General features: G+C 36.1%; 1 protein-coding gene across 1 annotated transcript in view; it reads right to left on the reverse strand.

The window, feature by feature from the left end:
• LOC138696606 (protein unc-13 homolog 4B-like) overlaps nucleotides 1–26,132 on the reverse strand; it is a 57,435-nt gene that overhangs the window by 29,619 nt on the left and 1,684 nt on the right. Inside the window, exons 2-7 of the mRNA XM_069821766.1 lie at nucleotides 9,957–10,121; nucleotides 7,929–7,995; nucleotides 3,423–3,534; nucleotides 2,503–2,547; nucleotides 1,376–1,523; nucleotides 884–1,063 (exon numbers count right to left, since the gene is read on the reverse strand). Coding sequence (XP_069677867.1) covers nucleotides 884–1,063; nucleotides 1,376–1,523; nucleotides 2,503–2,547; nucleotides 3,423–3,534; nucleotides 7,929–7,995; nucleotides 9,957–10,121 — 717 coding nt within the window. The remainder of the gene's footprint in view (nucleotides 1–883; nucleotides 1,064–1,375; nucleotides 1,524–2,502; nucleotides 2,548–3,422; nucleotides 3,535–7,928; nucleotides 7,996–9,956; nucleotides 10,122–26,132) is intronic.

Genomic DNA, 26,132 nt, shown 5'->3' on the forward strand with positions numbered 1-26,132 from the left:
TCCACCATGGCGGACAATATAAAATGGTATAACTCGACCGAGACGAGTGAGACGCAGGCGTAATGTGAACTATCCCGATGACGCTATACGGACGCAGGAAAAGTACAAGTTGCGCTCCGGGCCGCAGGACTCCACTGGCCTCGGTCGAGTAATACATCTTTTCCATTCACCCTCTACTTTTTCTACTCTATTTTCTGAGCTTTACTGATACTAAGTCTGAAATAAAAATGAGACATAAGTGAATTTTAATCCATCCTAGAATAAAATATATCATAAAACGACAACAAATTCCACAATTTGGGACATCTGGCTGAAATCTACGGCTGACCACTAGGATCCAGAATAAAAAGCAGAGGTTAAATGAAAAATACAATATGATTGCGGAGAGAATACAGAACAATGATAAATTTAAAAATAAAGTACAATTTGATTTCGGAGAAACATGAGATGGAAATACATTGAAGAGTAATGACATGAAGTGAAAAAAAAAATACGTAGTATTATACAAGTGATTGTGTAAAATGGATAATGAATCTCTCAATACAATACCATTAGACAAATTTTGTTAATGTCCTCATTAGAAAATTTAAGAGAATGGAGAATGGTTTTGGTTAACTTGAATGAAGTTCCCCTAGCGCCAAAAAGAAGTCCTTTCACTTCCCATGTATTAATATTCATTTTGTATCTCTCATTGAAGTGAGGAATATATGGGTTGTAAATAGACTTCTTTTCATCGTTAACGTTATTGGCTTGTTGATCATCCTTCTAGGTGTCTGTTATCGCTGAAAGAAGCATATGGGATTATTAGAATTATATTAAGTCCACTTAAAGGATCTGTTACATTTGTTACCTTAAGAATTAAAAACCTGAGAATGTATCGTACCTTAGATGTCAGAATTTCATGCAGTAATACATTATACAGAAGTTGTCTATGCTGCTGACAAACTGTTTTTGAATCATTTTCTGAACTGAAGAAGAGCTGAACTTTCAAACTCCCTTGCGACTTCATTTTCCCATTCTTTTCTAAGGTGCACCACAAAGTTTTTCCAACTGCTGGAATGTCCTAAATGAAAATAAACTATTAATAATAATAATAATAATAATAATAATAATAATAATAATAATAATAATAATAATTAAACACACAAGTTTAAATATGGTTATGAAAATTGCATTCAAGGAATAAAGATACAGCAGTGGAGCACAATATTTTACAAACGATTAAATGATAGGTCTAAAGATGATGGCAGATAATATTTTTGTCATAATTTTGGACAACATCTACATAGCAGGACTAGCCCTAGTAATAATCATTTACTTTCTGTATGTTTATAGTTTATTTATTAACATTTTACCAACGAGATAGACTACTAACCTTCAAAGGTATAAGACTGCTACCAATCAAGTCATTATCATTTGTACTAGACATCACTTCTCTCATGAATATTTTTATTCCTTTCACCCCTTTTACTTCTTTGATTTTTTTCAGCTTCTCTCTAGTAGTCTCTTCATCATCAAAATCCCTAAATTAGAAAAATAACGAGCAGTGTTACCGGTACAATTTTACTGTCCTGATGTTAAGTAGGTACAGTATAATGTACAGTATGCATAACTGGCGATTTTAGGGAATGTAATCAGTAGGGCTCGGAAGTTGAGGATTCCCCCCCCCCCCCGAGTGTCCGAAGACGAGACCCAACACAATATATGTTCATTTTGGGTCATTGTAGGCCAGAAAATGGTGGATTTTATTTGTCCTGTTTTGTCTTTTTCGGCTTATTGGTCCTTTTTAGCCTCTTTTTTTTTTAGGTCTTAATGGCTTTCTTTTTTGCAACTTCAGCTCCTTTCGACTACATTTTTACTGCCAATTTTACAATTCACCACGAGTCTTTAGGTCCTTTTAAGGATATCTTTAGGTCTTTTTAGGCAATTTATAGGTCTTCAACTTCCGAGCCCTAATAATAAGACATTTAAGCATGCAAGTCCCAATTTAAGTTGGTTGTTTCTAAACATTATTAGATATGTCACTTTATTCCAAAGTTTATGATTTATTTTAGTGATTAATAAGAAAGGTAGGGCCTAAAGGTATCGCTATTACAGACCATGGAGACCCACAAGGTAACAGAAAGCTAAGTTTCCAATCTTTTCTATACAATCGGCATTAGTAGAAGTAGAGATGTCAGACCTGCGTGCTTTCCGTCTTTATCCCTTGTACTTATATTTTTTAACTCCATGGTCACAGTGAGTCGAAAAGATAATTTATCAATGGAGAAAATCCAGAACACCATTGGGAACTCGAATCCGCGACCTTCCGGCTTGCAGTGCCACGCCTAGAGCGCGGCGCGCATGCCCCGCTTTAGTACATTTATCAATTCATGTTACTTTTCTTACAGCGAAATATTTTACAGTTTTGTTTACAATTGACAAAAATATTAAATTTTACTAAAATAATATAGGTATCTTTTCTTGAATTAATAGAAAAATACATATTGTCAGTAAACATACCAGACTTCGAGGCAGAGAACATCTTTATCTGGATCTTTTACAGGTCTGTAAGAGAATTAAGGATATCTGTTATTTCATTTCTTGTAAACGGAAGTTTTATGGATTTTACAATGAAATGTGGCCATGCTAGACATTTGTAACCATGCAACATTATAAGAAAATAACAAAAATGCAACATCACTATATTTAAAAAAAAAAAAAAAAAAAGATGTTTTGTGACATCTTTCCATACAGAGAGACAATTTACGTTTGGCAACTCGTACAGCTCATGCATTTTGTCAAGACACTTCCCCACTCTTATAACAGAGCTGCGCACGAGATCGGATGAGGGGAATGGGTTAATTTTTGCCTTCAACTCTATAGACACACGCCCGACCTTCCCTTCTACTCTTACCCCCTCCACAGAAATGTTCCCGTACTGCATATCGCGAATGTCTTGACAAAATACATGATCTGTATACAAATTCAAGTCATACAAATAAACCTTTATTGAACAGACAATATTTATTCACAAATCTAACACAAGTTCTTCAAATCTGACCACTCCTATACTGAAAATGATTCTTGAAGTCAGAACAGTTGCGCGTTTGTAAATATGGTGACCCAGATGTGTGGTGTCATCTGTTGATTCAGCCTGCACGTCTTAAAGTTGTGGTTGGGTTCCAATAATGTATCCGTCTTCAAAAGCGTACAGCGCCTCGAGGTCGCTTGTACGTCAGTCACAATGCAACACGCCTCACTGCACTGTACTAATGAAATGATGATAATGGCTGCTCATTTAAATGGAAAGTGACGATGGAATGATGGAAGAAAACAGAACTTCCGCAATAATCTTCTAAGTCAATGTTCTGCCAACTGAGCTAGCAAGGCTGGTAACATAAATATAGGGCTCTCATATAGAAATAAAATAATGAACTCACAGTGTAAAATCTTCTTCCCAAACTGGATTCAAAGTTTCTGTTTTTATACATGTTGTGTGAAATTGTGCAGAATCGCTGGTCAAGTATACTGTACAGAAGGGATCGCTAAGCCCTATAACAAACAGAAAACAACAATCCATAACTATATGCTACACTTGTTGGTAAATATATATACAGGATGTTTCAGATTTCAATAAACAAACTGGAAGGAGTAGTTTGTGGTTTTATTGCAAAATATTCTTCTTCTTATCACTAGGATGTAGTTCGGACACCTAATCTATGAAGTTAACTACAAGTCGTGTTGTTTACATCAACTCAAGGTAGTCCAGGGACATGACAAAGCATTGCTATGCTTGCATCGAAGCATTGCTCCATAATATACAGGGACATCATTTTATTTTTACTTCAATTTTTATTGTACCTGAGTTTTTTAATGTACTTCACTCCCACCCCTTCTACTAATGAAGTTCCAACTCCACACAGAGACAAGACCGCAGATAGTAAGCAGTACTGAGTTACTGAGTATAGTACGTTCCAGAAATATGTTCGCGTTTTCCAGTGACGAAAGAGCTTTCAATATTAAATCATATTTTCGCACAGGTACTGTCCGTTTGCCTACGTCGCATCCCGATTTCCCCCACCCGCTTCTGCTCGCCCCTCTGTAAAAGCTGGGCTGTCTTAGCTCTTTTCTGAAAACATTAATTTCTCTTAGGAATTGAGCGTTTACGTAATATTATACAGCTGTTTAATTTAACTTAAATAAAAGGACCTCGTTAAGTAATTAACTGTCACGTGATTTCCTCCCTTTCTACAATCCTGCGGCATAACCACTTGGACGGACAGTAGATAGCATGTCTGAGTAATTTTATCTGTGCGGGTCGGGCAGAAGTGAAGATTGAATTTATAGTACGCAAGGTACTCTTTTATGAAGTAGGTACAGAATTATTTCAACATGAGTTACTAGTACGAAGGACGAAACTGGCAATTGGAATTAGATGCAATAGTCTATAGTGCGATAATATGCACAAAAGAACTGAAGCCTGTATCGAAATGAACGGCCACCGTTTTCAAAATTGTGTTTAAATATTCATATTATGATTATTTTTCAATTTAATTTCTTTCTCTATATTGTACGCTAATGTGCTGTAGACAGTATAATATACACCGCATAATGAATACGTTCGCATGGATAACTCACTTCGTGAGTAAAAACACTTATTCTTAATACAGTACTGTACTTTGATTAAAGAAAAACCTAATGAAAATAATCAAACTCAAAATCGCGATATTTCCTAGTTTACGTAAATGGATGAACTACTTTTCTTCCTTCCTATACCTAGTAGAGTGACTTGTGTTTTACGCCAGTATCATCGAACTCCAGTCTTGGAGGGGGGAGCAAGCGGTGTTTCCGGTTCTCTAAAGGTATGGACAGGTTAATATTAAAAATGTTAGTAAAAATAAAATGATGTCCCTGTATAATCAAGCGACAAAAACAAATATGGTACAAGACATATTTAGTCCACACCTATGGAGTAACGGTTAACGCGTCTGGCCGCGAAACCAGGTGGCCCGGGTTCGTTTCCCGGTCGGGGCAAGTTACCTGGTTGAAGTTTTTTCCGGGGTTTTCCCTCAACTCAATATGAGCAAATGCTTGGTAACTTTCGGTGCTGGACCCCGGACTCATTTCACGGCATTATCACCTTCATCTCACTCGGACGCTAAATAGTCTAACCTAAGATGTTGTTAGAGCGTCGTAAAATAAACTACCGAAAGAAAATTAAACAAGATACATTTACGAAAGTGACTTCTCTCATTCTCTTCTTTAAAGAAAATAGTGACCTTTAAATGTCACTAATTTTTGTTGCAATGTACAACTATTCATTCATTCATAGATTTCTACCCAGGAATAGGTCTTTCACTGCAAACCTTGCATTCTCCAGTCTTTCCTATTTTCTGCCTTCCTCTTAGTCTCCGTATATGATCCATAGGCCTATATCTTAACATCGTCTATTATTTGATATCATCTTCTACACTGAACTATTCTCCCGTTCACCATTCCTTCCAGTGCATGCTTCAGTATGAAGTTTCTTCTCAGTCAGTGAAGCAGCCAATTCCTTTTTCTCTTTCTGATAAGTTTCAGCATCATTCTTTCCTCATCCACTCATTCCAACGAAGCTTCGTTTCTTATTCTGTCTGTCCATTTCACACACTCCATTCTTCTCCTTATCCGCATTTCAAGAGTTTTAGTAGCTTCCCTTCACTTCGTCGTAATATCCATGTTTCTGCCCCAATACAATGCTACACTCAACACAAAGAACTTCACTAGTCTCTTCCTTAGTTATTTTTCCAGAGGTCCGCAGAAGATGCTCCTTTTTTTTTCTTTTTTTAGCTTCCTTTGCCATTACTATCCTCCTTTTGACTTCTTGGCAGCAGCTCTTGTTACTGCTTATAGTACACCCCAAGTATATGAAGCTTTCCACTTGCTCTACTGCCTATTTAGAATTCGCAAGTTTAATCTTGTGCCTGTTCACTATTCAGTTCATTTTGCACTTCACAGGGTCCCGAATATGCAGGGATTTTTTTTTCAAGAACTCTCTTCAGTTTTAGTTCAACCATTTTATTGTTACCAACAGCTGGTCGTATAAAATTTAAAGTTATTTCATAACACAAGGGTAAGTATTGTGTACGTATGGTTGTTGGAGTCGGCAATTTTCTAGACATATACTTTTCAATGAAGTGTTTAAAATGTATATTCTAGAGTTTATAGAAAGGAATATATTCGCACATATCAGCATCAGACACAAGTCATAATAAAAAGTGGACTGGTCCGAAATCGACTCACTCAGTTTTAGATGTTCGATGTGTCTTTTAAAGTCACAATGGTTCTATAAATCACGACACTTTTTAACTTTTACATCTCACTTACACATTTTACATCATGATATATTTTCGTTCTTGACTGAAAAATAGTCGTCTCCGAACTCTGTTACAAGCACAGGCAAAGTTGCAGATTACTGTATATTGACGGCATTTTGAAACATCTTTTTTTTAGTAGGTTATTTTACGACGCTTTATCAACAGCTTAAGTTATTTAGCGTCTGAATGAGATGAAGGTGATAATGCCGGTGAAATTGAAATGAGTCCGGGGTCCAGCACCGAAAGTTACCCAGCATTTGCTCATCTTGGGTTGAGGGAAAACCCCGGAAAAAAAACCTCAACCAGGTAACTTTCCCCGACCGGGAATCGAACCCGGGCCACCTGGTTTCGCGGCCAGACCCGTTACTGCACAGGTATGGACTTAAAACATCTTCACACTACCTTCACTAGATTATAATCATACCTGAACTCTTTACAAAAGGTTTACTTCTGAAACAGAATAGACATGTTGAGTCGAAAAAACCTACTAGAATGCAACAAACAATACAAAACCCGCGCCTATTAAACTTCGAATGAACAGGACGCCCTTCATGCGACGTTTTTCCTTTTGCATACGAACCTGAACGTACATAGCAAAGTAAACAGCTAACATCATTCTATAGTCAGTATTCGTTAAACCTGTAGCCGCCTCTAGGTAATGTGTTTGTGTCCAAACTTAGTTTCCTACTTATCACCAATAACTAAGTTTGCACATAACATCGTACATAAATAATAATTCTAGGGCTTATAGTACTCTTGGCATGATCATACCCAACAACTGATGTTAAGACACTTACCAACTTAGTTCTTCTCACCGAAGTTAACACACAACATTGTTCATCTGATAATAAAGAGCACATGACTTAACACTCAGTATGCCGATATTCCTTAGAGGTACACAGTCAGCCGTATATGACATCACGCTACGTACAGATACGTTACTTCCCACAGTGCGTCTGTCGTACGCGGCGAAATTCAAGGGCGTTTGTTGCATGCATTCAGTTCATCTCAGTCTGTTGTGAGCTACTGAAGAGATTACTCATTAGTGCATAATGTAGTGCAAGCTATTATGCTTCTTTTAATTGTTTAAGAATGGTGTATAGAGTATTACAGCGAGCTTTTATATCATGCAAAAAGTGGAAGAAAATCTCTGATAAGTCATTCTGAATATTTCGTAAGAAGATATTAGTCGAGTATTTTAGAATAATCTTCAGAGATGTCATAAATGTATTGAGCAGAAGGAAAACATTTTGAACGTCTTTTGTGATACAGGTAAGATTCACTTGTATTCATTTTTAAGTTATTTATAAACATTTTAATCACTAAACAGGTTTTAGAAACTAAAGTTACTACCACCATAGAAATGGTGGCAAGGTATATAACAGAAAATGCCGCTGATCTTGCAGTGTAAGGGAGCGTCATATATGGATGACTCTATGAAATAAAGATGTCTTGTTACAGAAATGTGTGTTGGATTTTTCCCGAACGGGGCCTGCTGGCAGGCTGTTGCATAGATTAAAAATGGTACTGTAGTTCAAAATATGTTAACAGTAAGGGATCGTAAGACATAATTATGCATGTATAACATACCATTTGGGTCAGAAGGCTTGAGATTCTTAGCTTCAAAAACATTAATGTTCAGGACGACACTTGGTGCCTAGAATCAGAGAAAGTACGGTAATTTAATTATGAGTAATATAATTATATATAATTATGAGGAATTGGGACAGGGGCGTATTCAGAGAGATTGCAGAGGCGTATGTATCCCCTTAACAAAACAAATTCTAGGAGCTTATCAATTTTTTTCCAAAAAGTTCCATTATGTTAAAGAGCTAACTGAAATGCAAGATATGGTTTCTGCATTTGAGAGAGAACAGTTATTTTTTAACAATAAAAAAACTGGGCACCATATTTCCTCTCCCCATTCACCATGATATCTACTAGATATATACCATAACTGATATGAAAACAAATATTTTCTCTATATAGCCTAGCCTAAAAGTTTTCAGCAAAGACATCGGACAAGACAACTGTTGATTCTGTAGTGAAGGGAAAATACATAAAACGACAGACAGTTTGCGATACAGTGAAGAATAGCCTATTAGAAACAGTAATAAAAGAAAATTCTCCTGTTCCCACATCACGTTTCCATATAATGAAGCTGTCAACCCTGAGAGGTGCATCAAATTAAAGTAAGTTACAAAAAATAACTAAAACGTAACATAATGAGATACTCCTGATAAATTATTTTTGACAAATTTTTTTACGTAAATACATCTTTGTTAGAAGTACAATAATTGATGAGAAAATGTAACATTTTTAACTTAACAACAAATTCAAGAGGTCCTCGCTAGTTGCTACACATGCCAAAGCGTGCTGCCATCTGTCGAGTGTTGCATGATTTGCAAGTGAATAAGCAACGAACGTTTACGATCCGTCCGAGTGGTTACGTCGCATCTCGGTTTCCCTCACTTGCTTCTACTGGCCTCTTTGTAAAGCGTTGTGACTGGATTGTTTCAGCTATATCCTGAAAACATTTTCTGTTCGGGATATTGCATTTCTACATAATATCGTCTGTTTACAAGCAAAACACATTAAGTAAAAAATATTATTTCTCAGAAAAAGGCGTATATAATGTACATAATGTATGTAAATAAACTTAGAATTGGAAAATGAAATAGGCTACATAATAAACAGGAACAACGTAATAAAAATCATATTTTGAGGATTCAGTTTTGTCAAGAACTTTCAAACGCCTTTTGACAATGTGTTTTGCTTGTAAACCGACGATATTATATAACTGTTTAAAATAACTTAAGGAAAAGGGACCCGTTAAGTAACTGTCACGTGATTTCTTCCTTTTCGATGACTGAACGGATAGAAGGGAATCAACTGAAAATGGAGGAAATTTATTATTGATGAGAATGAAGTTGACTTAACATGTAACTTATTAATTTAATTAGTATTGTTTCTTCATGGACACAAACATTAAAGCAGCATAAGACTACATACATGATAAAAATACTAAACAATAAAAAACGACATCCTCCATGATAAAAAATAAGAACAAAATATAAAACAATAAAGCAAATATGTATTCACGCAGTCACTGAAATTCTGTGAATTCCCTGTAGCTTTCTACATTATACAGACTGTAATATAAAGATATTTATATATCTTCAGTGATAACTTTTACAATTGAGGGGTTGGATGCAAGAAAGGCACTTCGCTCAAATGCAAGTTCTGAGAAAATTGATGTTGAGAATTCAAACCATAATAATGTTATCTATGGACGCCTTTACATTTTGGGTATTCCTGACCTCTATGATCATAGTATTGAACCAAATCTTGGTGATCATATGCATAACAGATCAGAGAACACAATAAAGCGTTTTACTCAAAAAGGGTACATCCTTTAAAATGCCCTTCTTGCACCCAGTCCCTCAATTTTAGCTTCGAGAGTTTATTCTTGTGTTATGTATATTATTCTATTTTTAATGACATTGTATTCAACTTTGGAATGTTTCACTTCAGTTTCTATATACAGTATTGTACTAAACTGAATAAAACTATGTGTTTTTTCAATATGTAACAGCAATTATACAGTAACTTACATACCTTCCTTTTCCTAGCCTTTTCCAAGAGCAAGATATGCTTATCATTTTCTATTCTGAAAGCTTCCTGTAAATAGTATAGCAAACCCTCATGTTCATCTTTGGCAATGGCGTCAGAACCAACAGAGTTGAGTATTCGGTACAATATTTCAGAGTACAGCTCGTACATCTGCCAATAAATTCAAATTAAGTTTAGATTATTATCATACAATGTTAGTGACAGTGTATACTGACAATCAACATAATATTGAGCTGCTATTGTCAGTTATCTTGTCGAAAAAAATTTACTTGGAACTGCCAATTAAGACATTTCCACTATACCTCAACAATTAGAAGCATTAAACAAAGTTGTATGTAGTATCAAAGTAACAATACTGCAATAATAATAATAATAATAATAATAATAATAATAATAATAATAATAATAATAATAATAATAATAATAATATAGTCATATTTTTACTAATAGCGGATATTTGATTGTTCGTCATTCACCCACATGAAACGAACAGATTCGTTGCCTGGGGTGCGCCATAGGAGGCTGGTCTACGCTACACTCGCGATGAAATGAGATGATGGAGATTGTTGGGACGCAGCAGAACAAGAGCTCTCGGAGAAAACTCCTGTGGTACCTGGATCACGGGCTTGTCAACACGTCATAAAACGAGGATACGCCGGGGATCGAACCCAGGTCCTCTAGCCACTATACCACCGTGGCGGCATTATTATTATTATTATTATTATTATTATTATTATTATTATTATTATTATTTTTTTCAAATGTAATCATATGTACATATTTTCTAAAAACGTGTAGTTTATAAAGATCAAAATACTCTTTGTGTATGCAGTATACAATATGAAAGTTGGACTACATAGATATTTATTTCATTTACATGGTTTTTTTATTGTAGTTTCAATAAAATAAACCACAAAATAAATATCATTGTTAATATGATAGAGAGCTAAGTTTCGGGAAACGATTTAACTTGCAACGAGAAAGGCCTCAAGTTTATGATATCCATTTTTGTTTTAAATAAAAAGAACTGTCCGCCTGGGTGGCGCAGTTGGTATAGCGCTGGCCTTCTGTGCCCGAGGTTGCGGGTTCGATCCCGGCCCAGGTCGATGGCATTTAAGTGTGCTTAAATGCAACAGACTCATGTCAGTAGTTTTACTGGCATGTGAAAGAACTCCTGCGGGACAAAATTCCGGCACACCGGCGACGATGATATAACCTCGGCAGTTGCGAGCCAGTTATTTAAAAAGTACTCCAGGCTCTCTAATTTTTTTTCAGCGAAATAACTTATGAAATGAATGGACATAAAATAAATTAAATCGGCAAACGGAAGTTCCGGTCGCGCACTGACACAATATTAAGGATTAACCGAAGGAAATCCTTTGTGGTGAGATTTCTAAGAACAGAAAGTGAAAAATTCCGAAGAGAAGTTACATATCGGTTTCCTTTCTGTGTACCAGGCAAAGAGAAATTTCACCACTGCTTCTACGGTAATTCATTTTCATGATTAAAAATATATATATGAGTTCACTTTTTTTTTTAATTTTATTCTCTCTTTTTTATCTATGGAATTTTAAATCAGTAGTGTAGAGAGGCTATAGATTATCTTGAACCAATACTAGGTATTTAATATTGCAGGTCTCCCTGATCGTGTGGTCAACACGGTGCAGGGCCACTGCAGAGAAGTCACAGGACAAGTACAAGATAAGGAACAAAAACACAGTTCCGTGGAATAGAGAAAATATCCGCTCACGCCGGGAATCGAAATAAAGACCGGGATGGAAGAGCATAAGCTATCTACAGAGCGAAGTTTAATAATAAAGTTTATTCACCAGCAATACATCACCGTGGCAATAAAAGCTGGCACTTAAATAAGGAAATTAGTATGGATGTAGGCCTATTGAATGACAGAAGTTCTCATAGTTTTAAAATTCTGATTATAGTAGACTTCCGCTAATCCTAAATAATTGGGACCGTGAACTGATAGGTTTAAAATATTTTCGGATTATCCGTTCGTAAGACGCTGGTATAATGTCGTATTATCATACAAATTCACATCACTATGTCAGAGAATGAGTGGTTTTGTAAAATCAAGGAGTTCATATTTGAATTGGTCATTGCTAAAAGGCCCTTTCTCCGTATTTTTGCAAAAATGAGTTAACTACAGATTCAACATCCTTACACATAAATACACAATCTGTGCTAAAAGGACTTTCCTCAAGCCTTCATACACACGCACAGTTGAGCATTTCATTTTTCGTGTCATGCTAAAATGCCCTTACTCCAGGATAGAGGGTCTTCTAGCTGTGAACTTCTCATTTAGCGGTGTTTCCATCTGATGACAAGCCTTTATACTTACTATACTATCACCTATCTTCATTGTTTGAAGCGGTCTGTTTATTCTGCTCTGATCTTTATTTGTGTTTTAATACAAATTATTATATTATACGCAATTTCGGCTAATTAAAATGGAGACAGAGTTTGAAAAGCAAAAAGAGATGTAGTGATACTTGCAGTTGGAAACGAAATATATTAAAGAAAGCCAAAGTTAAAGGCACTGAACATGTGACTTACTCTGGAGAATTGGTGGCTGAAAGACGAACTGGTGAGGATTGTAGGTAAGTTCAGAATATTTACACTGAATCACTGATGTAAATGAATATTGCATAAAAATGTTATTTCCTTAGGCCACAAAAATCTTTATAGGCTATATAAAATATTTATGCATGCACAAAAATAAAGTCACTCATTAACTGGTGGCCCATGTTTTACAAAAGAGGTCTTTCTGTAGAATCTTATGGTAGAAAGGTACCTCGGTGTTCGAAGTTGTCATTCGCCCCTGCGAGTTATTATGAATATATGTACAATGCCACTCTTCCTCATATTGTTTCAACATCCAAGTTCATTGATGGTTGTATTAGGCATACCTTTGCTCTTTGTCTACCTGGAATTGAAAACATAGTCCTTCCCCAACGTCCTACTTATGATGAATTGATTGCAATCAACCCAGACAAAATGCAGGATAACAAGAAAATTCTATGCTACATTCCCCATGAACAGTTACCTTATTATGTGAAAGTTGTAAATTCTCCACTAGCAGAACATAGAGAAAATACAGAATGAAATCGTCAAGTTAGATTTAAAACAAGGGCCTAAAACTTTGTAATACGTAATTAAAATATATTTTAAGAAGAGAAATATACTTTTAACTTGAAATAATGGTAGTTTATTTAATTTACAATCCTGTATTTTATTACAGTACTCCATTTTTAACCAAATGTGAAATTATTTTAAGTTCACTGCTAAAAGGCCCTTAAATTTGAATTTTTAATTAATAATATTATACAAACTACATATGACAACAAAATAAAAATTATGCTTCCAGAAAGCACAAATATACCTTTATGATGGATTTATTCAGAACTAACATTTTTGGACAAAGGGCCTTCTAGCAATGACCAATTCATTTGTAATGAACTAGGCTAATGTCTAGCTAATCAAAGATGGCTGATACTTTACCTAAAATATCAATAAACCCTTTTTTATGATTACTGTAATTTCGTTTCTTAAATATAGTATCGATGCTGTATTTTTTCTATTCACACTCACTTGAACTCTTAGGTCATATCGCGACCTTGTCTGTAGATTAGTACTGTTTGGAAGACTTGAGGACCTGGTATCAAAGACGCCATTTTTATCGAAATTTAATCAAGGATCGGTCCTTATAGTATTTGTCGCGCTCTTTTCAAATCTGTGGCCCGTTTCTTTCAGAAACCGATATTTATATGCTTTTGTGAACGTTAAAATACACCGTGTCCCGCTTAGAGGGATCGAGAAATAAATGCTCACCATTTAAAATCAGATGAAGATATTGTTTTGATTTATATCTGACAAGATGCAGAAACTATCCAAGTTTATGCACCAATGGTTTAAAGACAGTTGCATGTTCATACGCATGCGTACTAACATTTATCGTGGAAGCAAGCCTGGCGTCTTCAGTAGAACATTCCGTCATTGGACCATTATTTTTTTATCGTGGCGACAGTCACAAGTAATGTGTGTCTGGACATGTTGCAGAACTTCTTTTGTTGATCAACTCCTCCCAGAATCGGTTTTTCAGCAACATGGGGCTCCACCCCATTACTATTGAGCAGTGAGTGGCTTCTTGAATGCAAACTTTCCCAATAGGTTGATCGAAAGAGGAGAACCCTTGCCTGGCCACCTAGGTCAACCGACTTGACGCCCATTGAACTTCCTCTGGAGCTTTGTGAAAAGTGTTGTGTACCAACGTGATACAGTTGACACTTTGGAAAAACTGAGACAACGCATTATAAATGCAGCTGCTCTAATCACCCCACAAATGTTATGGAACACTTGACAGAAGGTTGAGTACTTTTTGGATGTCTTCAGGGTAGCTCGAGGCGCACACATCGAGTTGCTCTGACCATTCTCCGAAACTCGGAGAGTTTTTACATCAAGTTATGCAAAAAGTTATGTTATAAAACTATTATTTATACTTTAAATTAGCAGTTTTTTCTCGATCACTCTAAGCGGGATACGGTGTATAACGCTGTTACTTTCATAATCGGACATTTTCATGCATAGTTTGTTTCAAATGCGGACATGACCATTTCAGCCAGTCAGATTGCTGGAAATGGCTTAAAACTGTCATGGCGACCAGTTAAGATTTATATTCTGACGAGTTTGGATGTTTTATTGTTTTCTATCGAAATTTTATTAAAATATAAGAATTTTAGACCAGCTTGAGCTCAATATGAGGCGCAATACATTGACTAGAAAAAACTCAAATTTAATCCTGAGCAATGGAAACGTGCTAAAGAAAAACGATTGTAAATTAATCCTTCACCAATTAAAATAGGGGTCAAAGTAAACCCGGAGAAAATTTGCGGATGTTCAGAAGTTATTAAATAAACACTTTGGAAATGAATGGAAGGAAAACTCCTTTCTTCAGTGGTATAGTACTGTAATCCAGGGTCCTGATACAAATGTAGACACTCATAATGAATGTGATTGTTTTGAAGACCCTTTAAAAGAATCTCAAGTTACCTGTGCAGAATTACAGTAAAATAAGAACTTAGGAATTGAATAGAAATAACATCCTAAATTTAATTTTCCAAGTTTTCCAGTTAAATATTGGTTTTAGAATAAAATTATAACTTCCATAGGAATATCCTGATTCTTGGTTATGAATTTAAAAAAATGGACACTTGCATCTTCGTTTCTTAAAAAAACGGACAAAAGTCAATCTTAATTTTAAAAATAGACGATGTCATTTTCAAGCATGTTCTGAAGTGCTTTAAACTAATATTTTTAAGTGGAGACCTGAATTATTTTGTTAATAAAGTTACAAATATGACACACAAAAATTGTCATACCTTTTATTAGAATGAAACATAATGAAACAAATATATGGCTCAACTGACAAATAATAAAAATGGCTCTTGTCCGTCTTTGATACTAGGCTCCTCACTTACTGTTCTGCTGTGTCCGTCATTTCGTGGTAATTGGGATCCAATACAGCACTCGCCTTTAATTAGCTGAACATTTGTTATATTCAGTCCCGGAAAACGATGGAAATAAAAAACTCGGCCAGATTGGTCAAAACCGGAGACTGAAATCGGGACCTACCAAATGCGAGTCCAGTGTGTTACTACTGAGCCATCTCGCTAGGTAGTAGTGATTTTTCGCTTATAAAGGCTTGAAAATCACTTTTTGTTGTCAAATACATATCCTATCGTTTTTTTTTTGTCCTTACTTCTCATAAGTTTAGGAATTTGAGGACTTTTTTCATTTCGGAATTTAGGTTCGGATTATCTGAAACTTTGGATTAGCGGAATTCTACTATATATTTTATCACTTCAATTGTTTTTCTGCACAAGAGCCACAATTTCTATAGCGAATTTCTTAAAAGTTTTAACATACATACTCCGCCTAGCGCGTTCTTCCGAGTGAAAAAAAAAATACCGTACCTTTTTTCCTCCTGATAATTGCTTCGTTGATAAGGTGAGCAAATTGTGATAATATTCTTCTGCGGTGTCTACACCATCAGCCTATCAAGCAGAAGATCCGAATTCGAATCCCAGTCAGGCTTGGAATCTTTCAGTGAATTATGCACAATGTCCTTTGTGGGGGACAAGGACATAGTTGAAGTTAGTGTTAGAGCAGGCATGGGGAATAGGAGAGGAAGTTGCTTTTTATTTTATTAACCCACACCACTGTTCAACAGCAGCGATACGTTTACTTCCTTCTTTGAACTTCTGTTTGCACACAAGACGGCACCAGTGGCGGAACGCGATTGGATTATAACTATTTCTATCTATTATACTGAAATCAATAAGGTACTGCAAAACTACACATAAATATATTATATTTCATTAAATGTAACCAAAATAATACTCTTTTATTAGAGAACATGAAAATAATACTATTTTATTAATAACATAAACATAATAGGTACTCATTGTTGCGGATTTTACGACTATTTGCATTACAATCTAAACATCTTGCTTTGGCACATAATGCCTCTGTATGTATTATGCAATGAATTGCAACTAATCCATCTGATGATTCATTAATGAGTTTTAAAAATCGTCGTAATACAGCTACGAAGCCATTACGTTTCCCTATCATTGCTGGGACGCTATCTGTGGCCATAGAAATCAATTTTTCCCAGGATAATTCATACTTTATCACAACTTCAAAGACAGCTTCGAAAGTATCATTTCCCCTTGTATTGCCTCTCAAAGATACAAAATCAAGAAAATCTTCAAATATGATAATTTCAGAATCCACACCCCGTAGAAAAATGGCTAATTGCGTAGTGTTTTGTATCAGTGCTTTCGATAGCTAAAGAGTACCATATCAACTTTCTCAATTTTACTTTTTACTAATCTTCAACGTCCTTAGCCATTTCCGTAGTTCTGTCTGATAGTTCGCCGAGAGATACTTATTGAAGGCTCATGTAGAAGCTCCAGTTTCAGGTTCAATAATTTTAGCTGGTGTATTATTAAAGTTGGGAGGGTATGGTTTATTACGTGTATTTGTAATTTTAATTAATTTTTCTGCATTTAATTATATTTGAATTTTTATTACATTAGTTGGTGGTATAATTGTTAGTTTAATCTGTAACGTCAGACTGACTTAAAATCTTTAATTGCTTACTCTTCTGTTTTAAATACTTCAGTTTTTTTCCTGGACAAAGATGTTCGAAGACAATCATCAAACATTGTCTAATAAATTCTCCTTCCGATAAACATTTCAAAATTTCGGCTATGTGCTTAGAGATAAGATAACTGACTCGAATTGCGTTTGTTCCTAAACAAACTGAAGCGAACTCATGTCTAGTTTCCTTTAACTCTTGTAACTTTCTGAGACTGGGCGTATGCAAAACGGATATAAAAAGTATACTTTTAAATATGCGTAATTCGTTATATCTTAAAATCACAAACATTTTGTAAAAAAAAAAGTACACAAGTTATATAATTAGACAGCCAATATAATCTATATGATAACCACAATGTGAAAAATGAAATGAAATAACAATTGAAATACATTTGAAAAACAATGTTCGCTGTAATACTTTGCGTGAACAGTATTAAAATGTCGTCACACATTAAACAGGACATAATACTGCTCTTTCGAGCAGAGCAAACAAAATACCTCATCATTATGAGCGACACAGAAGTACTTTAGTTCCCATTCGAGTTTGAAAACATATTTCTTTGCTCTATCACGAAACATGACTCCACTATTGATGCGCATTCAAATGTTATGAATAGACTTCGTGGAATTGCCACGAGAATCGCAAGGTTTACTGCGCACGCGGTATAGACTATATGAGAAGGGGGCGTGCAACGGATGGAGTATGCCTCTGATGTAAACACTGAGCAGTATACTGCGGTTACAATAAAACCTGTAACCTGCATTCAAGAAATATAATGAATGATCATCGAAGTAGGTAACGTCTAAACATGTAAATACACAACTATTTATAGCGAGATATATTAACTCTTAAAATTTAATGTAAGATACTCGCATCATCCTTGAATATGTGCATTGTAGTGAAGGGTTACGTACATTTTGAGCGACTGCAAAGTAACCTGCTCCGATGGTCACTTAAAAAGTTTTTATATTGGGAAAATGTACGTTCAACACCACACGATGTAATACATATTTCAAGAGCGGAAAGTCACTACTTTTTAGTACACCAACTTCAGATGTCTTGTCGTGACCTGATGGTACATAATTTACAATACGAAGTTGTGAATAGGCATTATTTTTTTGCAATAACGTGTCTCAACTTACATTTCACTTTTTCTGAAATGAGTGAATTGTTATTTTGGATAACGGTTTGTGATACTTCATACACTATATTAAGGGCTTCTGAGAGTTGTAGTTTAGACGATTCTAACAGGATGATGCTTTTGGACACGATTTTAAAATTAGAATCAATGAACAGAATATCTTCCAATAGCTGTTCAGAAGCCAATGATTTTACAGTTGCAACAGCGGAACTGTCTGTGCTATCCAATGCATCAACTACCTCCATTATTTTGCCGTAATGTTCTGCATAATAATTAACAGCATCCAACCACGTTCCCCAACGGGTCAGGACTAGCTGCGAGGGTAAGGGCATTCCAGGGGCAATTATTTGGAACAGCAATACTCTCATTGTAGCATGTTTGATTGAATTCTTGTCTGCACTGAACAAATGTTAAGCTTTGACTATTCCAACCACAGTAATGCAAAAACAAGTGCTTACATAGATATATATTAGCTGTAGCTGCTCTATCTATTTGGACCGATCACAACTCTTAACATGAACTGCTTATACTACGAGACCGGGCGGTCGTTCATCTCCTCTATACTACCGTACATCGGCAACCTGATTGCATGCTGCGTGTGGCAATTCAACGAAGTCTAGTTATGAATGACATACTAGTGCTTCTCTAGTAAAGGTAAGTCGTGGTAACGGATGGAAGGAGATAAAACACGGACAGAGGGGAGGGAACTCAATGCGGCATTTTCCCTCATGACTATGTTAGAGCTTCTCTAGTTTTCCAAATATGACCATCGACATTATTCTTCAACATTTCTCTATTCCATTACATTCATCAGCAAGTATCCGATCACCGGTCGTCAACATGCGGAGGAAGCTGGTCCAGGGAGGGGCTGCCTCCATATCTTAGCACAGTCGAGAGATGTGGGTGAGAAACAGCCTTGCTGGAGGTCAGTACAATGAACTAGAGCAGTGGTTTAAGTACTGGGTCGTCATGAAACTCGTATCAAGTCAATCTACAAGTCAGTCGAAGGGCGATAATGATCCAATATTGAAAGGAGAATATTAAGACAATGAAGCACTCGAATACATCTTATCCCACAACCGTTTTGATGATGGAAATGTGTTCTATCTGGTTTATAAACGTCATTAAATATTTTAGGAATAAATAGTGATTTAGTTCCCTAAAACCCGATTAAACACCGCTACTAGAATTGGCTTTGGTTCAGGCTATGCTCTTTGTCTAATTACAAAGATTGCTGAATTCAATGGTTGATGAATTCTGATGACGTAAGTCGATAACACAGCTAGTCATTCATTTATGGTAGTTACCTTTGCAAAAGAGAATATCAGCTTTGTGCCTGTCGAAATTCGAGGTACAAAAGTCACGAAGCGAGCACCGGTATTTTCTGAATTGCATTTCGAGAAGGGGGGAGGCACTACGATCCAGTACTGTAACTTAATGATCTTACTAATAAACCGCGTAGACCTATAGTTTTTATACGAGACTTCTGCAAAGTTGGGACAGAAAACGTTACTAATAAACCATGCATAAGCCTGTATAAACAGCCTGTAACTATACATGGGAATCGCTTTGCAGTAGTTATATACACGAAACCCCTTGTTTAAGCGTTGTATATAGAGAAAAAATGGCCACCCTCTAACAGTTGTTCATATCGATTGTTATTTTATAATGATGGTTGCCTTGTAACTACGAAGAACAAACCAAATAACACAGAATAATTAGAATAATATTGCTGTAGCTGTACTCGTTGACCGAAATATGGCGTGGTAATCGATCAGGCCCAGTTGTACTATCGATACTTAGCGTGGCACACTAGCGCGCACTAACGGATGCAATAGAGAACCTCAGTTATTGTATTACCTTTCATAATGAAGTAATGACGAAACTATTACGTAGCTGTGCAACAGTTATACTGTTATACACGACATATGTAGCGACTATTGGTAAGGAAATTACACACGATTTATAAACGAGCTATTCTTTGTATAAGTATAAAATACTTAAACGTCTTTATAAGATTTTTTATCAGTGAGACCGGAAATCTATTGCGCTAACCTCAAGCTAGGCACATTCCCCAACTACACTCGCGGTCCACCACTGTAGAGTGACTGTTGGCTCGGACGGTTAGTTGGACCTCGGACTCATTTCACCATTGTAATTACAGTTCTCTTCTTTCATCATTGACACTACAATAGGCATAAGATTTCTTCATGCACATATTTTCAGCAAGGATACCTACATATTAAGTACGAAAAGTATAAAAGTTTAACTCCTTCTGAATTGGATAATTTTGTTGTTGGAGACAGTTTGAGTTATTTTGTAGTTAGTGGGAAATAAAATTTATTTCTAGAAATAATTGCAGTATCACAATCAATTCAGTAGCATTTATCAACGCGTGGAAACACCCCTTCTCCTCAGAGTTAGTACATTTATGTAATCAATGTCAACATTATACCTGTTTCACGAGGAGACTGCCCTTGGTAAGTAACCATTACGACTCACGACAATTTTATGTTGTATTTAGCAACTTATTTTACGTTTGCACATTAACTATTCAAGGATCTGTAATTAAAAGTATCAATGGTGTCAAATTAAAGACACTCGTACGTGGCGAAGGAACTAAAAACAAAGAGGTCACTGCCCTAACAGCAGATTACGGAGAAAAGATGTAAACAAACTCTGCCTGCTGCCAACTCTCTCTGCAAAACGCTCTACGCCCCGGGTCCGAGGTATTCAGATCTTTGGGTGAGGCACGCGACAAAATTTCGACAATAGCGTTGTCAAACATCCATTACTTAAAGTGAAATTAACAATTGAATTATTAAAATAGTCTTAAAACTGGTGAACGTGACAAACATTATGGGAAACACTTGTTGGAAGTGAGAACTCTTAAAGACTTTTAAAAACTATGTACTGTGTGACATAGAAGTCGGTTGACAATTGGGAAACTTTACTAGTTGTAAAACTGGAGTAATTATGTACAAAGTAACATAATGACGTGTTCCCTCCAAGATAACCATAATTTGAGTGACCTTTTTCATTGTACTGCTAGGTTGGCAGTACATATTCCCCTTCTGCACCGCTAGAATTCTCCTGAGTTAGTTTCTGTGGAATACGTAAAATGAATACAATATATGAATTGAAGTAGGCCTTGGTGCGGTAAACAACAATGCTTCAGTTAGTATTCTGTTGAATACATTTACTGTTTGAAGCTATTGAGTTATTAGTTTGAGTAGAGTAAGAGTTGAAGGAGATAATCTTATTGTTTATTGTTTTCAGTGGTGATAATGATATTCATTGAAAATTGAAGAGATGTTGACTCCTGAACAGCGAGTGGATGTGGTCGATGTGGAGCTAGTACTGCTTTGTGGGGACAATCACAGGACAACAAGAGAAGTTGCAGACGAGTTTCATCGTCGTCATCTTCACATTCCAAAACCATCATACCAAAATACCTATAGCCAAATTATTGCATAAATTTAAAACAACTTTCAGTGAACTCGATAAGAAACGAATTGGTCGTCCCATATCTGCTACTGACTGATAGCATTCAATAGACGTGACTGCGATGACTGCCAGTGCGCTATGTGGCTCGAGAAGGCGGTATCAGTAGAGAATCTGAACGCAGAATATTGAAATGTGAACGTTTTCACCACTAAAAATGACAGCGTTTATACACAATGCAAGAAGAGGCTCCACTCAAGAGGCGAACATACTGCAACTGGATCACACAGCGTTCGCGTACTGATCGATTCTTCCTTCAGCATGTTCTCTTCAGTGGCGAATGCTCATTCTTTCTGGATGGGCACGCTCATACACAAAATGTACGATACTGGTCCAGAAACCCAAGATGGATGCGTGGAGCTAACAACCCTGGTGCTCCAAAAGTTACGGTGTGGTGTGGAATACTAGGTGATATGGTTGTGGGACCATATTTCTTTGATGGAAATACAAACCAAGACACAAATGGGGAATTGCTGGACAGCACTGTAATGGAATTTCTGTATGATTTGCCACTGAACAAACGGATAAGAATGTGGCTTCAACAAGGTAGGGCCACGGCACAGTATACTCTAACAGTTTGCCAGAAACTAAATGAGATGTTCGGTGTGCACTGGGTTGGACGAGGTGGACCTCAGTCATGGCCTCCACGGTCACCAGACTTCAACACCCCTTGGTTTCTATGAGGATTTTTGAAACAGCACGTTTTTCAGATAGAGTCTACATCTATATATGACTTGAAACAAAGGATCACCCATGTTATCCAGCACATCCCACCTGCAACACTTTTAAACTTGACAGAAGAATGTCAGGATCGAGTGATGCACTATTTTCAAGTAACTGAAGCACATTTTGAACATTTGTGGTAGTGAATACACTGTATTCAACTGCATTTCCAATTAGAGTAATATTTCCCATTTGTCAAATGACTTTTGTGTCACACGGCATTTATAAACGTGTTTAAAAGATAATTTATCGTGTAAAATAATTATTATGCCTACTGGAAAATCTAATCGCAAAGGAACAAAATTCATCATATGCAAAGTAGGTACTCTTTCCTAGCAAGAACTCATTGAACACCTTCCACAATGTATAGGTAGGCCTATAGCAACGTAAAAGTGTTGCTTTCTTATCAAAGGGAAGTACAGTAGAGGAGACAAGACCTATTCTGTGACCTTATCATGTACCGTGGTCATATCACTAATGGGTATGGAGTGGGAAGACAGGTTTTAGTCTGAGATGAACTTCCGTGTAATTCGTATAATACTAACCATTATAAAACAAACTCTCTTTCTGCACAGTCCACATACCAGGTCTCGCCTCTTGACTTATACCTACTTCTTTCATTCTAGTTATAAAATACGCCGTTTCAAGGTGAATTCAACTAGAAATTGCTTTACTTACGTTATTTACGGTATTGTCCATTCAAGGCACATATTCACCATATGTAAGAGTATACACACAAACGAGTGATTACAGTATTTAATGAAAGGAAGCGAGTTATTTCCTCTAGGAACAGCGGCACGAGAAGCGAAGAAGTAGCCTACGTAGCCTACAGCTGGAAATTTTATGATCACAGTTTTGAATAGTTTAAGTATTACTTTCGGTAAAATATAGGTATTGTAGGTAGGCTACTAAGAAATCGAATTAACTATTTTTCATTAGAGAATACGGTGATGCATTGTGTTTTATTTAACATTCACAACCATATTGCATTGATTCAGAGGATTTTATTATTATTATTATTATTATTATTATTATTATTATTATTATTATTATTATTATTATTATTATTATTTCGTAGTGTTTGTTGCGATAGGGACCAATGGCGGGCTTATGTGAGGGCGACAATGAACCTCCGGGTTCCTTAAAAGCCACAAGTAAGCAAGCAAGTAAGTTTGTTGCATCAAATCGGCGGCTCTGGCTGCAATTAGCGGAGACTTATCTCTCTCCTCAGCAAATAGGCGTAGGCCTGTATGTGTTTTTATATTGTGTTTATGTCTATCCTCTGATCGGCCCAAGAAAAACCATAAAAAATAATTATAAAATAAAATAAACATTTCGACAGAAGCATTAAATGATTATAAACATGGAAATATAACCAGAATGTAATCCATAAAAAGAGCTGCCTATCACATCAACCATTTTAAAATTTATGTACAGTTTTTACTTATCTTCTGTATCTTCTTATACGATAACCTTACATTGTTTTTAAATTCATGCATGTAAAACTTATTGCAATTTTTAAACCGCCAGTTTCTTGAACATTTTTATTTTGTTTATGAATCTTCCAGTCCTAAGCCTAGAAGTTCTAAGTTAGCCTCTAAGCATAAATCACTACTTAGAGTAAATGTGAAGGAGAAATTGCATAAGTTTGCATTTTCAGTGCTCGCTTGTCCATAACCACTTCGCGCAATAATTCGTAAGCACATTTTCATTCTATTTACGCGCAATTCATGTTGTGATACCTATGTTCTCGCGCAACTCAGTTACAGATTATGACCCAACACGCAACTCCACCTCCCTCCCCCCTCTTACTTACTGTGCTTTTTCGGCAGTGTTTACTTTCTAGTATTTTTGTATATTTTGATTTGTGTCAAAGCCAGGAAACCGTAATATTTGGAACATTCATATTTATTTAGAAAATATATGTAGTCCTGTTTCTTATAAAGTAGGGATTTCTACTCGTACAAGTTGTTAAAACTTGGAAATAATTTTATTAAGAATATTCTTTATTCGACGTCCACTAACTAGTGGCTGCCAAAAGACAAAGTGTACAATACGACAGAGAAATCTATGAACAAGGCATAAGAAATATAATCAGAAGGTAAGAACATGGATTACCAAAGAAAGTGAATAGTAATAATTAAGTAGACTAAGGTTAGCAATGATTAACTCCGTACGTAGATGAAATTATTGGGGATCATCAGTGCGGTTTTCGGCGTAATAGATAGACTATTGATCAGATTTTTTGTATTCGACAGATAATGGAGAAAAAATGGGAGTATAAGGGTACAGTACATCAGTTATTCATAGATTTCAAAAAGGCTTATGACTCGGTTAAGAGGGAAGTATTATATGATATTCTTATTGAATTTGGTATTCCCAAGAAACTAGTTCGATTAATTAAAATGTGTCTTAGTGAAACATACAGCAGAGTCCGTATAGGTCAGTTTCTATCTGATGCTTTTCCAATTCACTGCGGGCTAAAGCAGGGAGATGCACTATCATCTTTACTTTTTAACTTCGCTCTAGAATATGCCATTAGGAAAGTTCAGGATAACAGGCAGGGTTTGGAATTGAACGGGTTACATCAGCTTCTTGTCTATGCGGATGACGTGAATATGTTAGGAGAAAATACACAAACGATTAGGGAAAACACGGAAATTTTACTTGAAGCAAGTAGAGCGATCGGTTTGGAAGTAAATCCCGAAGACAAAGTATATGATTATGTCTCGTGACCAGAATATTGTACGAAATGGAAATATAAAAATTGGAGATTTATCCTTCGAAGAGGTGGAAAAATTCAAATATCTTGGAGCAACAGTAACAAATATAAATGACACTCGGGAGGAAATTAAACGCAGAATAAATATGGGAAATGCGTGTTATTATTCGGATGAGAAGCTCTTATCATCCAGTCTGCTGTCCAAAAATCTGAAAGTTACAATTTATAAAACAGTTATATTACCGGTTGTTCTTTATGGTTGTGAAACTTCGACTCTCACTCTGAGAGAGGAACATAGGTTCAGGGTGTTTGAGAATAAGGTGCTTAGGAAAATATTTGGGGCTAAGCGGGATGAAGTTACAGGAGAATGGAGAAAGTTACACAACACAGAACTGCACGCATTGTATTCTTCACCTGACATAATTAGGAACATAAAATCGAGACGTTTGAGATGGGCAGGGCATGTAGCACGTATGGGCGAATCCAGAAATGCATATAGAGTGTTAGTTGGGAGACCGGAGGGAAAAAGACCTTTAGGGAGGCCGAGACGTAGATGGGAGGATAATATTAAAATGGATTTGAGGGAGGTGGGGTATGATGATAGAGACTGGATTAATCTTGCACAGGATAGGGACCGCTGGCGGGCTTATGTGAGGGCGGCAATGAACCTTCGGGTTCCTTAAAAGCCATTTGTAAGTAAGTAAGTAAGGTTAGCAATGATTTACTTCGAATATAAGTGATTTTTCAAGATGGTTAGAGAACCTTTCAGGACTGAAATAGCTATAGAGTTAATGAATTTTGTTGAGAGGTCAAATTTCCTGCAGGTATTGTTCCCTTCGTACCTATCATTAAACCTTTAAGTTCAGATCGTATTTCTCCTTGAAGTATGGT

The sequence above is a fragment of the Periplaneta americana genome, chromosome 3, assembly GCF_040183065.1.
Source record: "Periplaneta americana isolate PAMFEO1 chromosome 3, P.americana_PAMFEO1_priV1, whole genome shotgun sequence".
In the NCBI taxonomy this organism is placed as follows: domain Eukaryota; kingdom Metazoa; phylum Arthropoda; class Insecta; order Blattodea; family Blattidae; genus Periplaneta; species Periplaneta americana.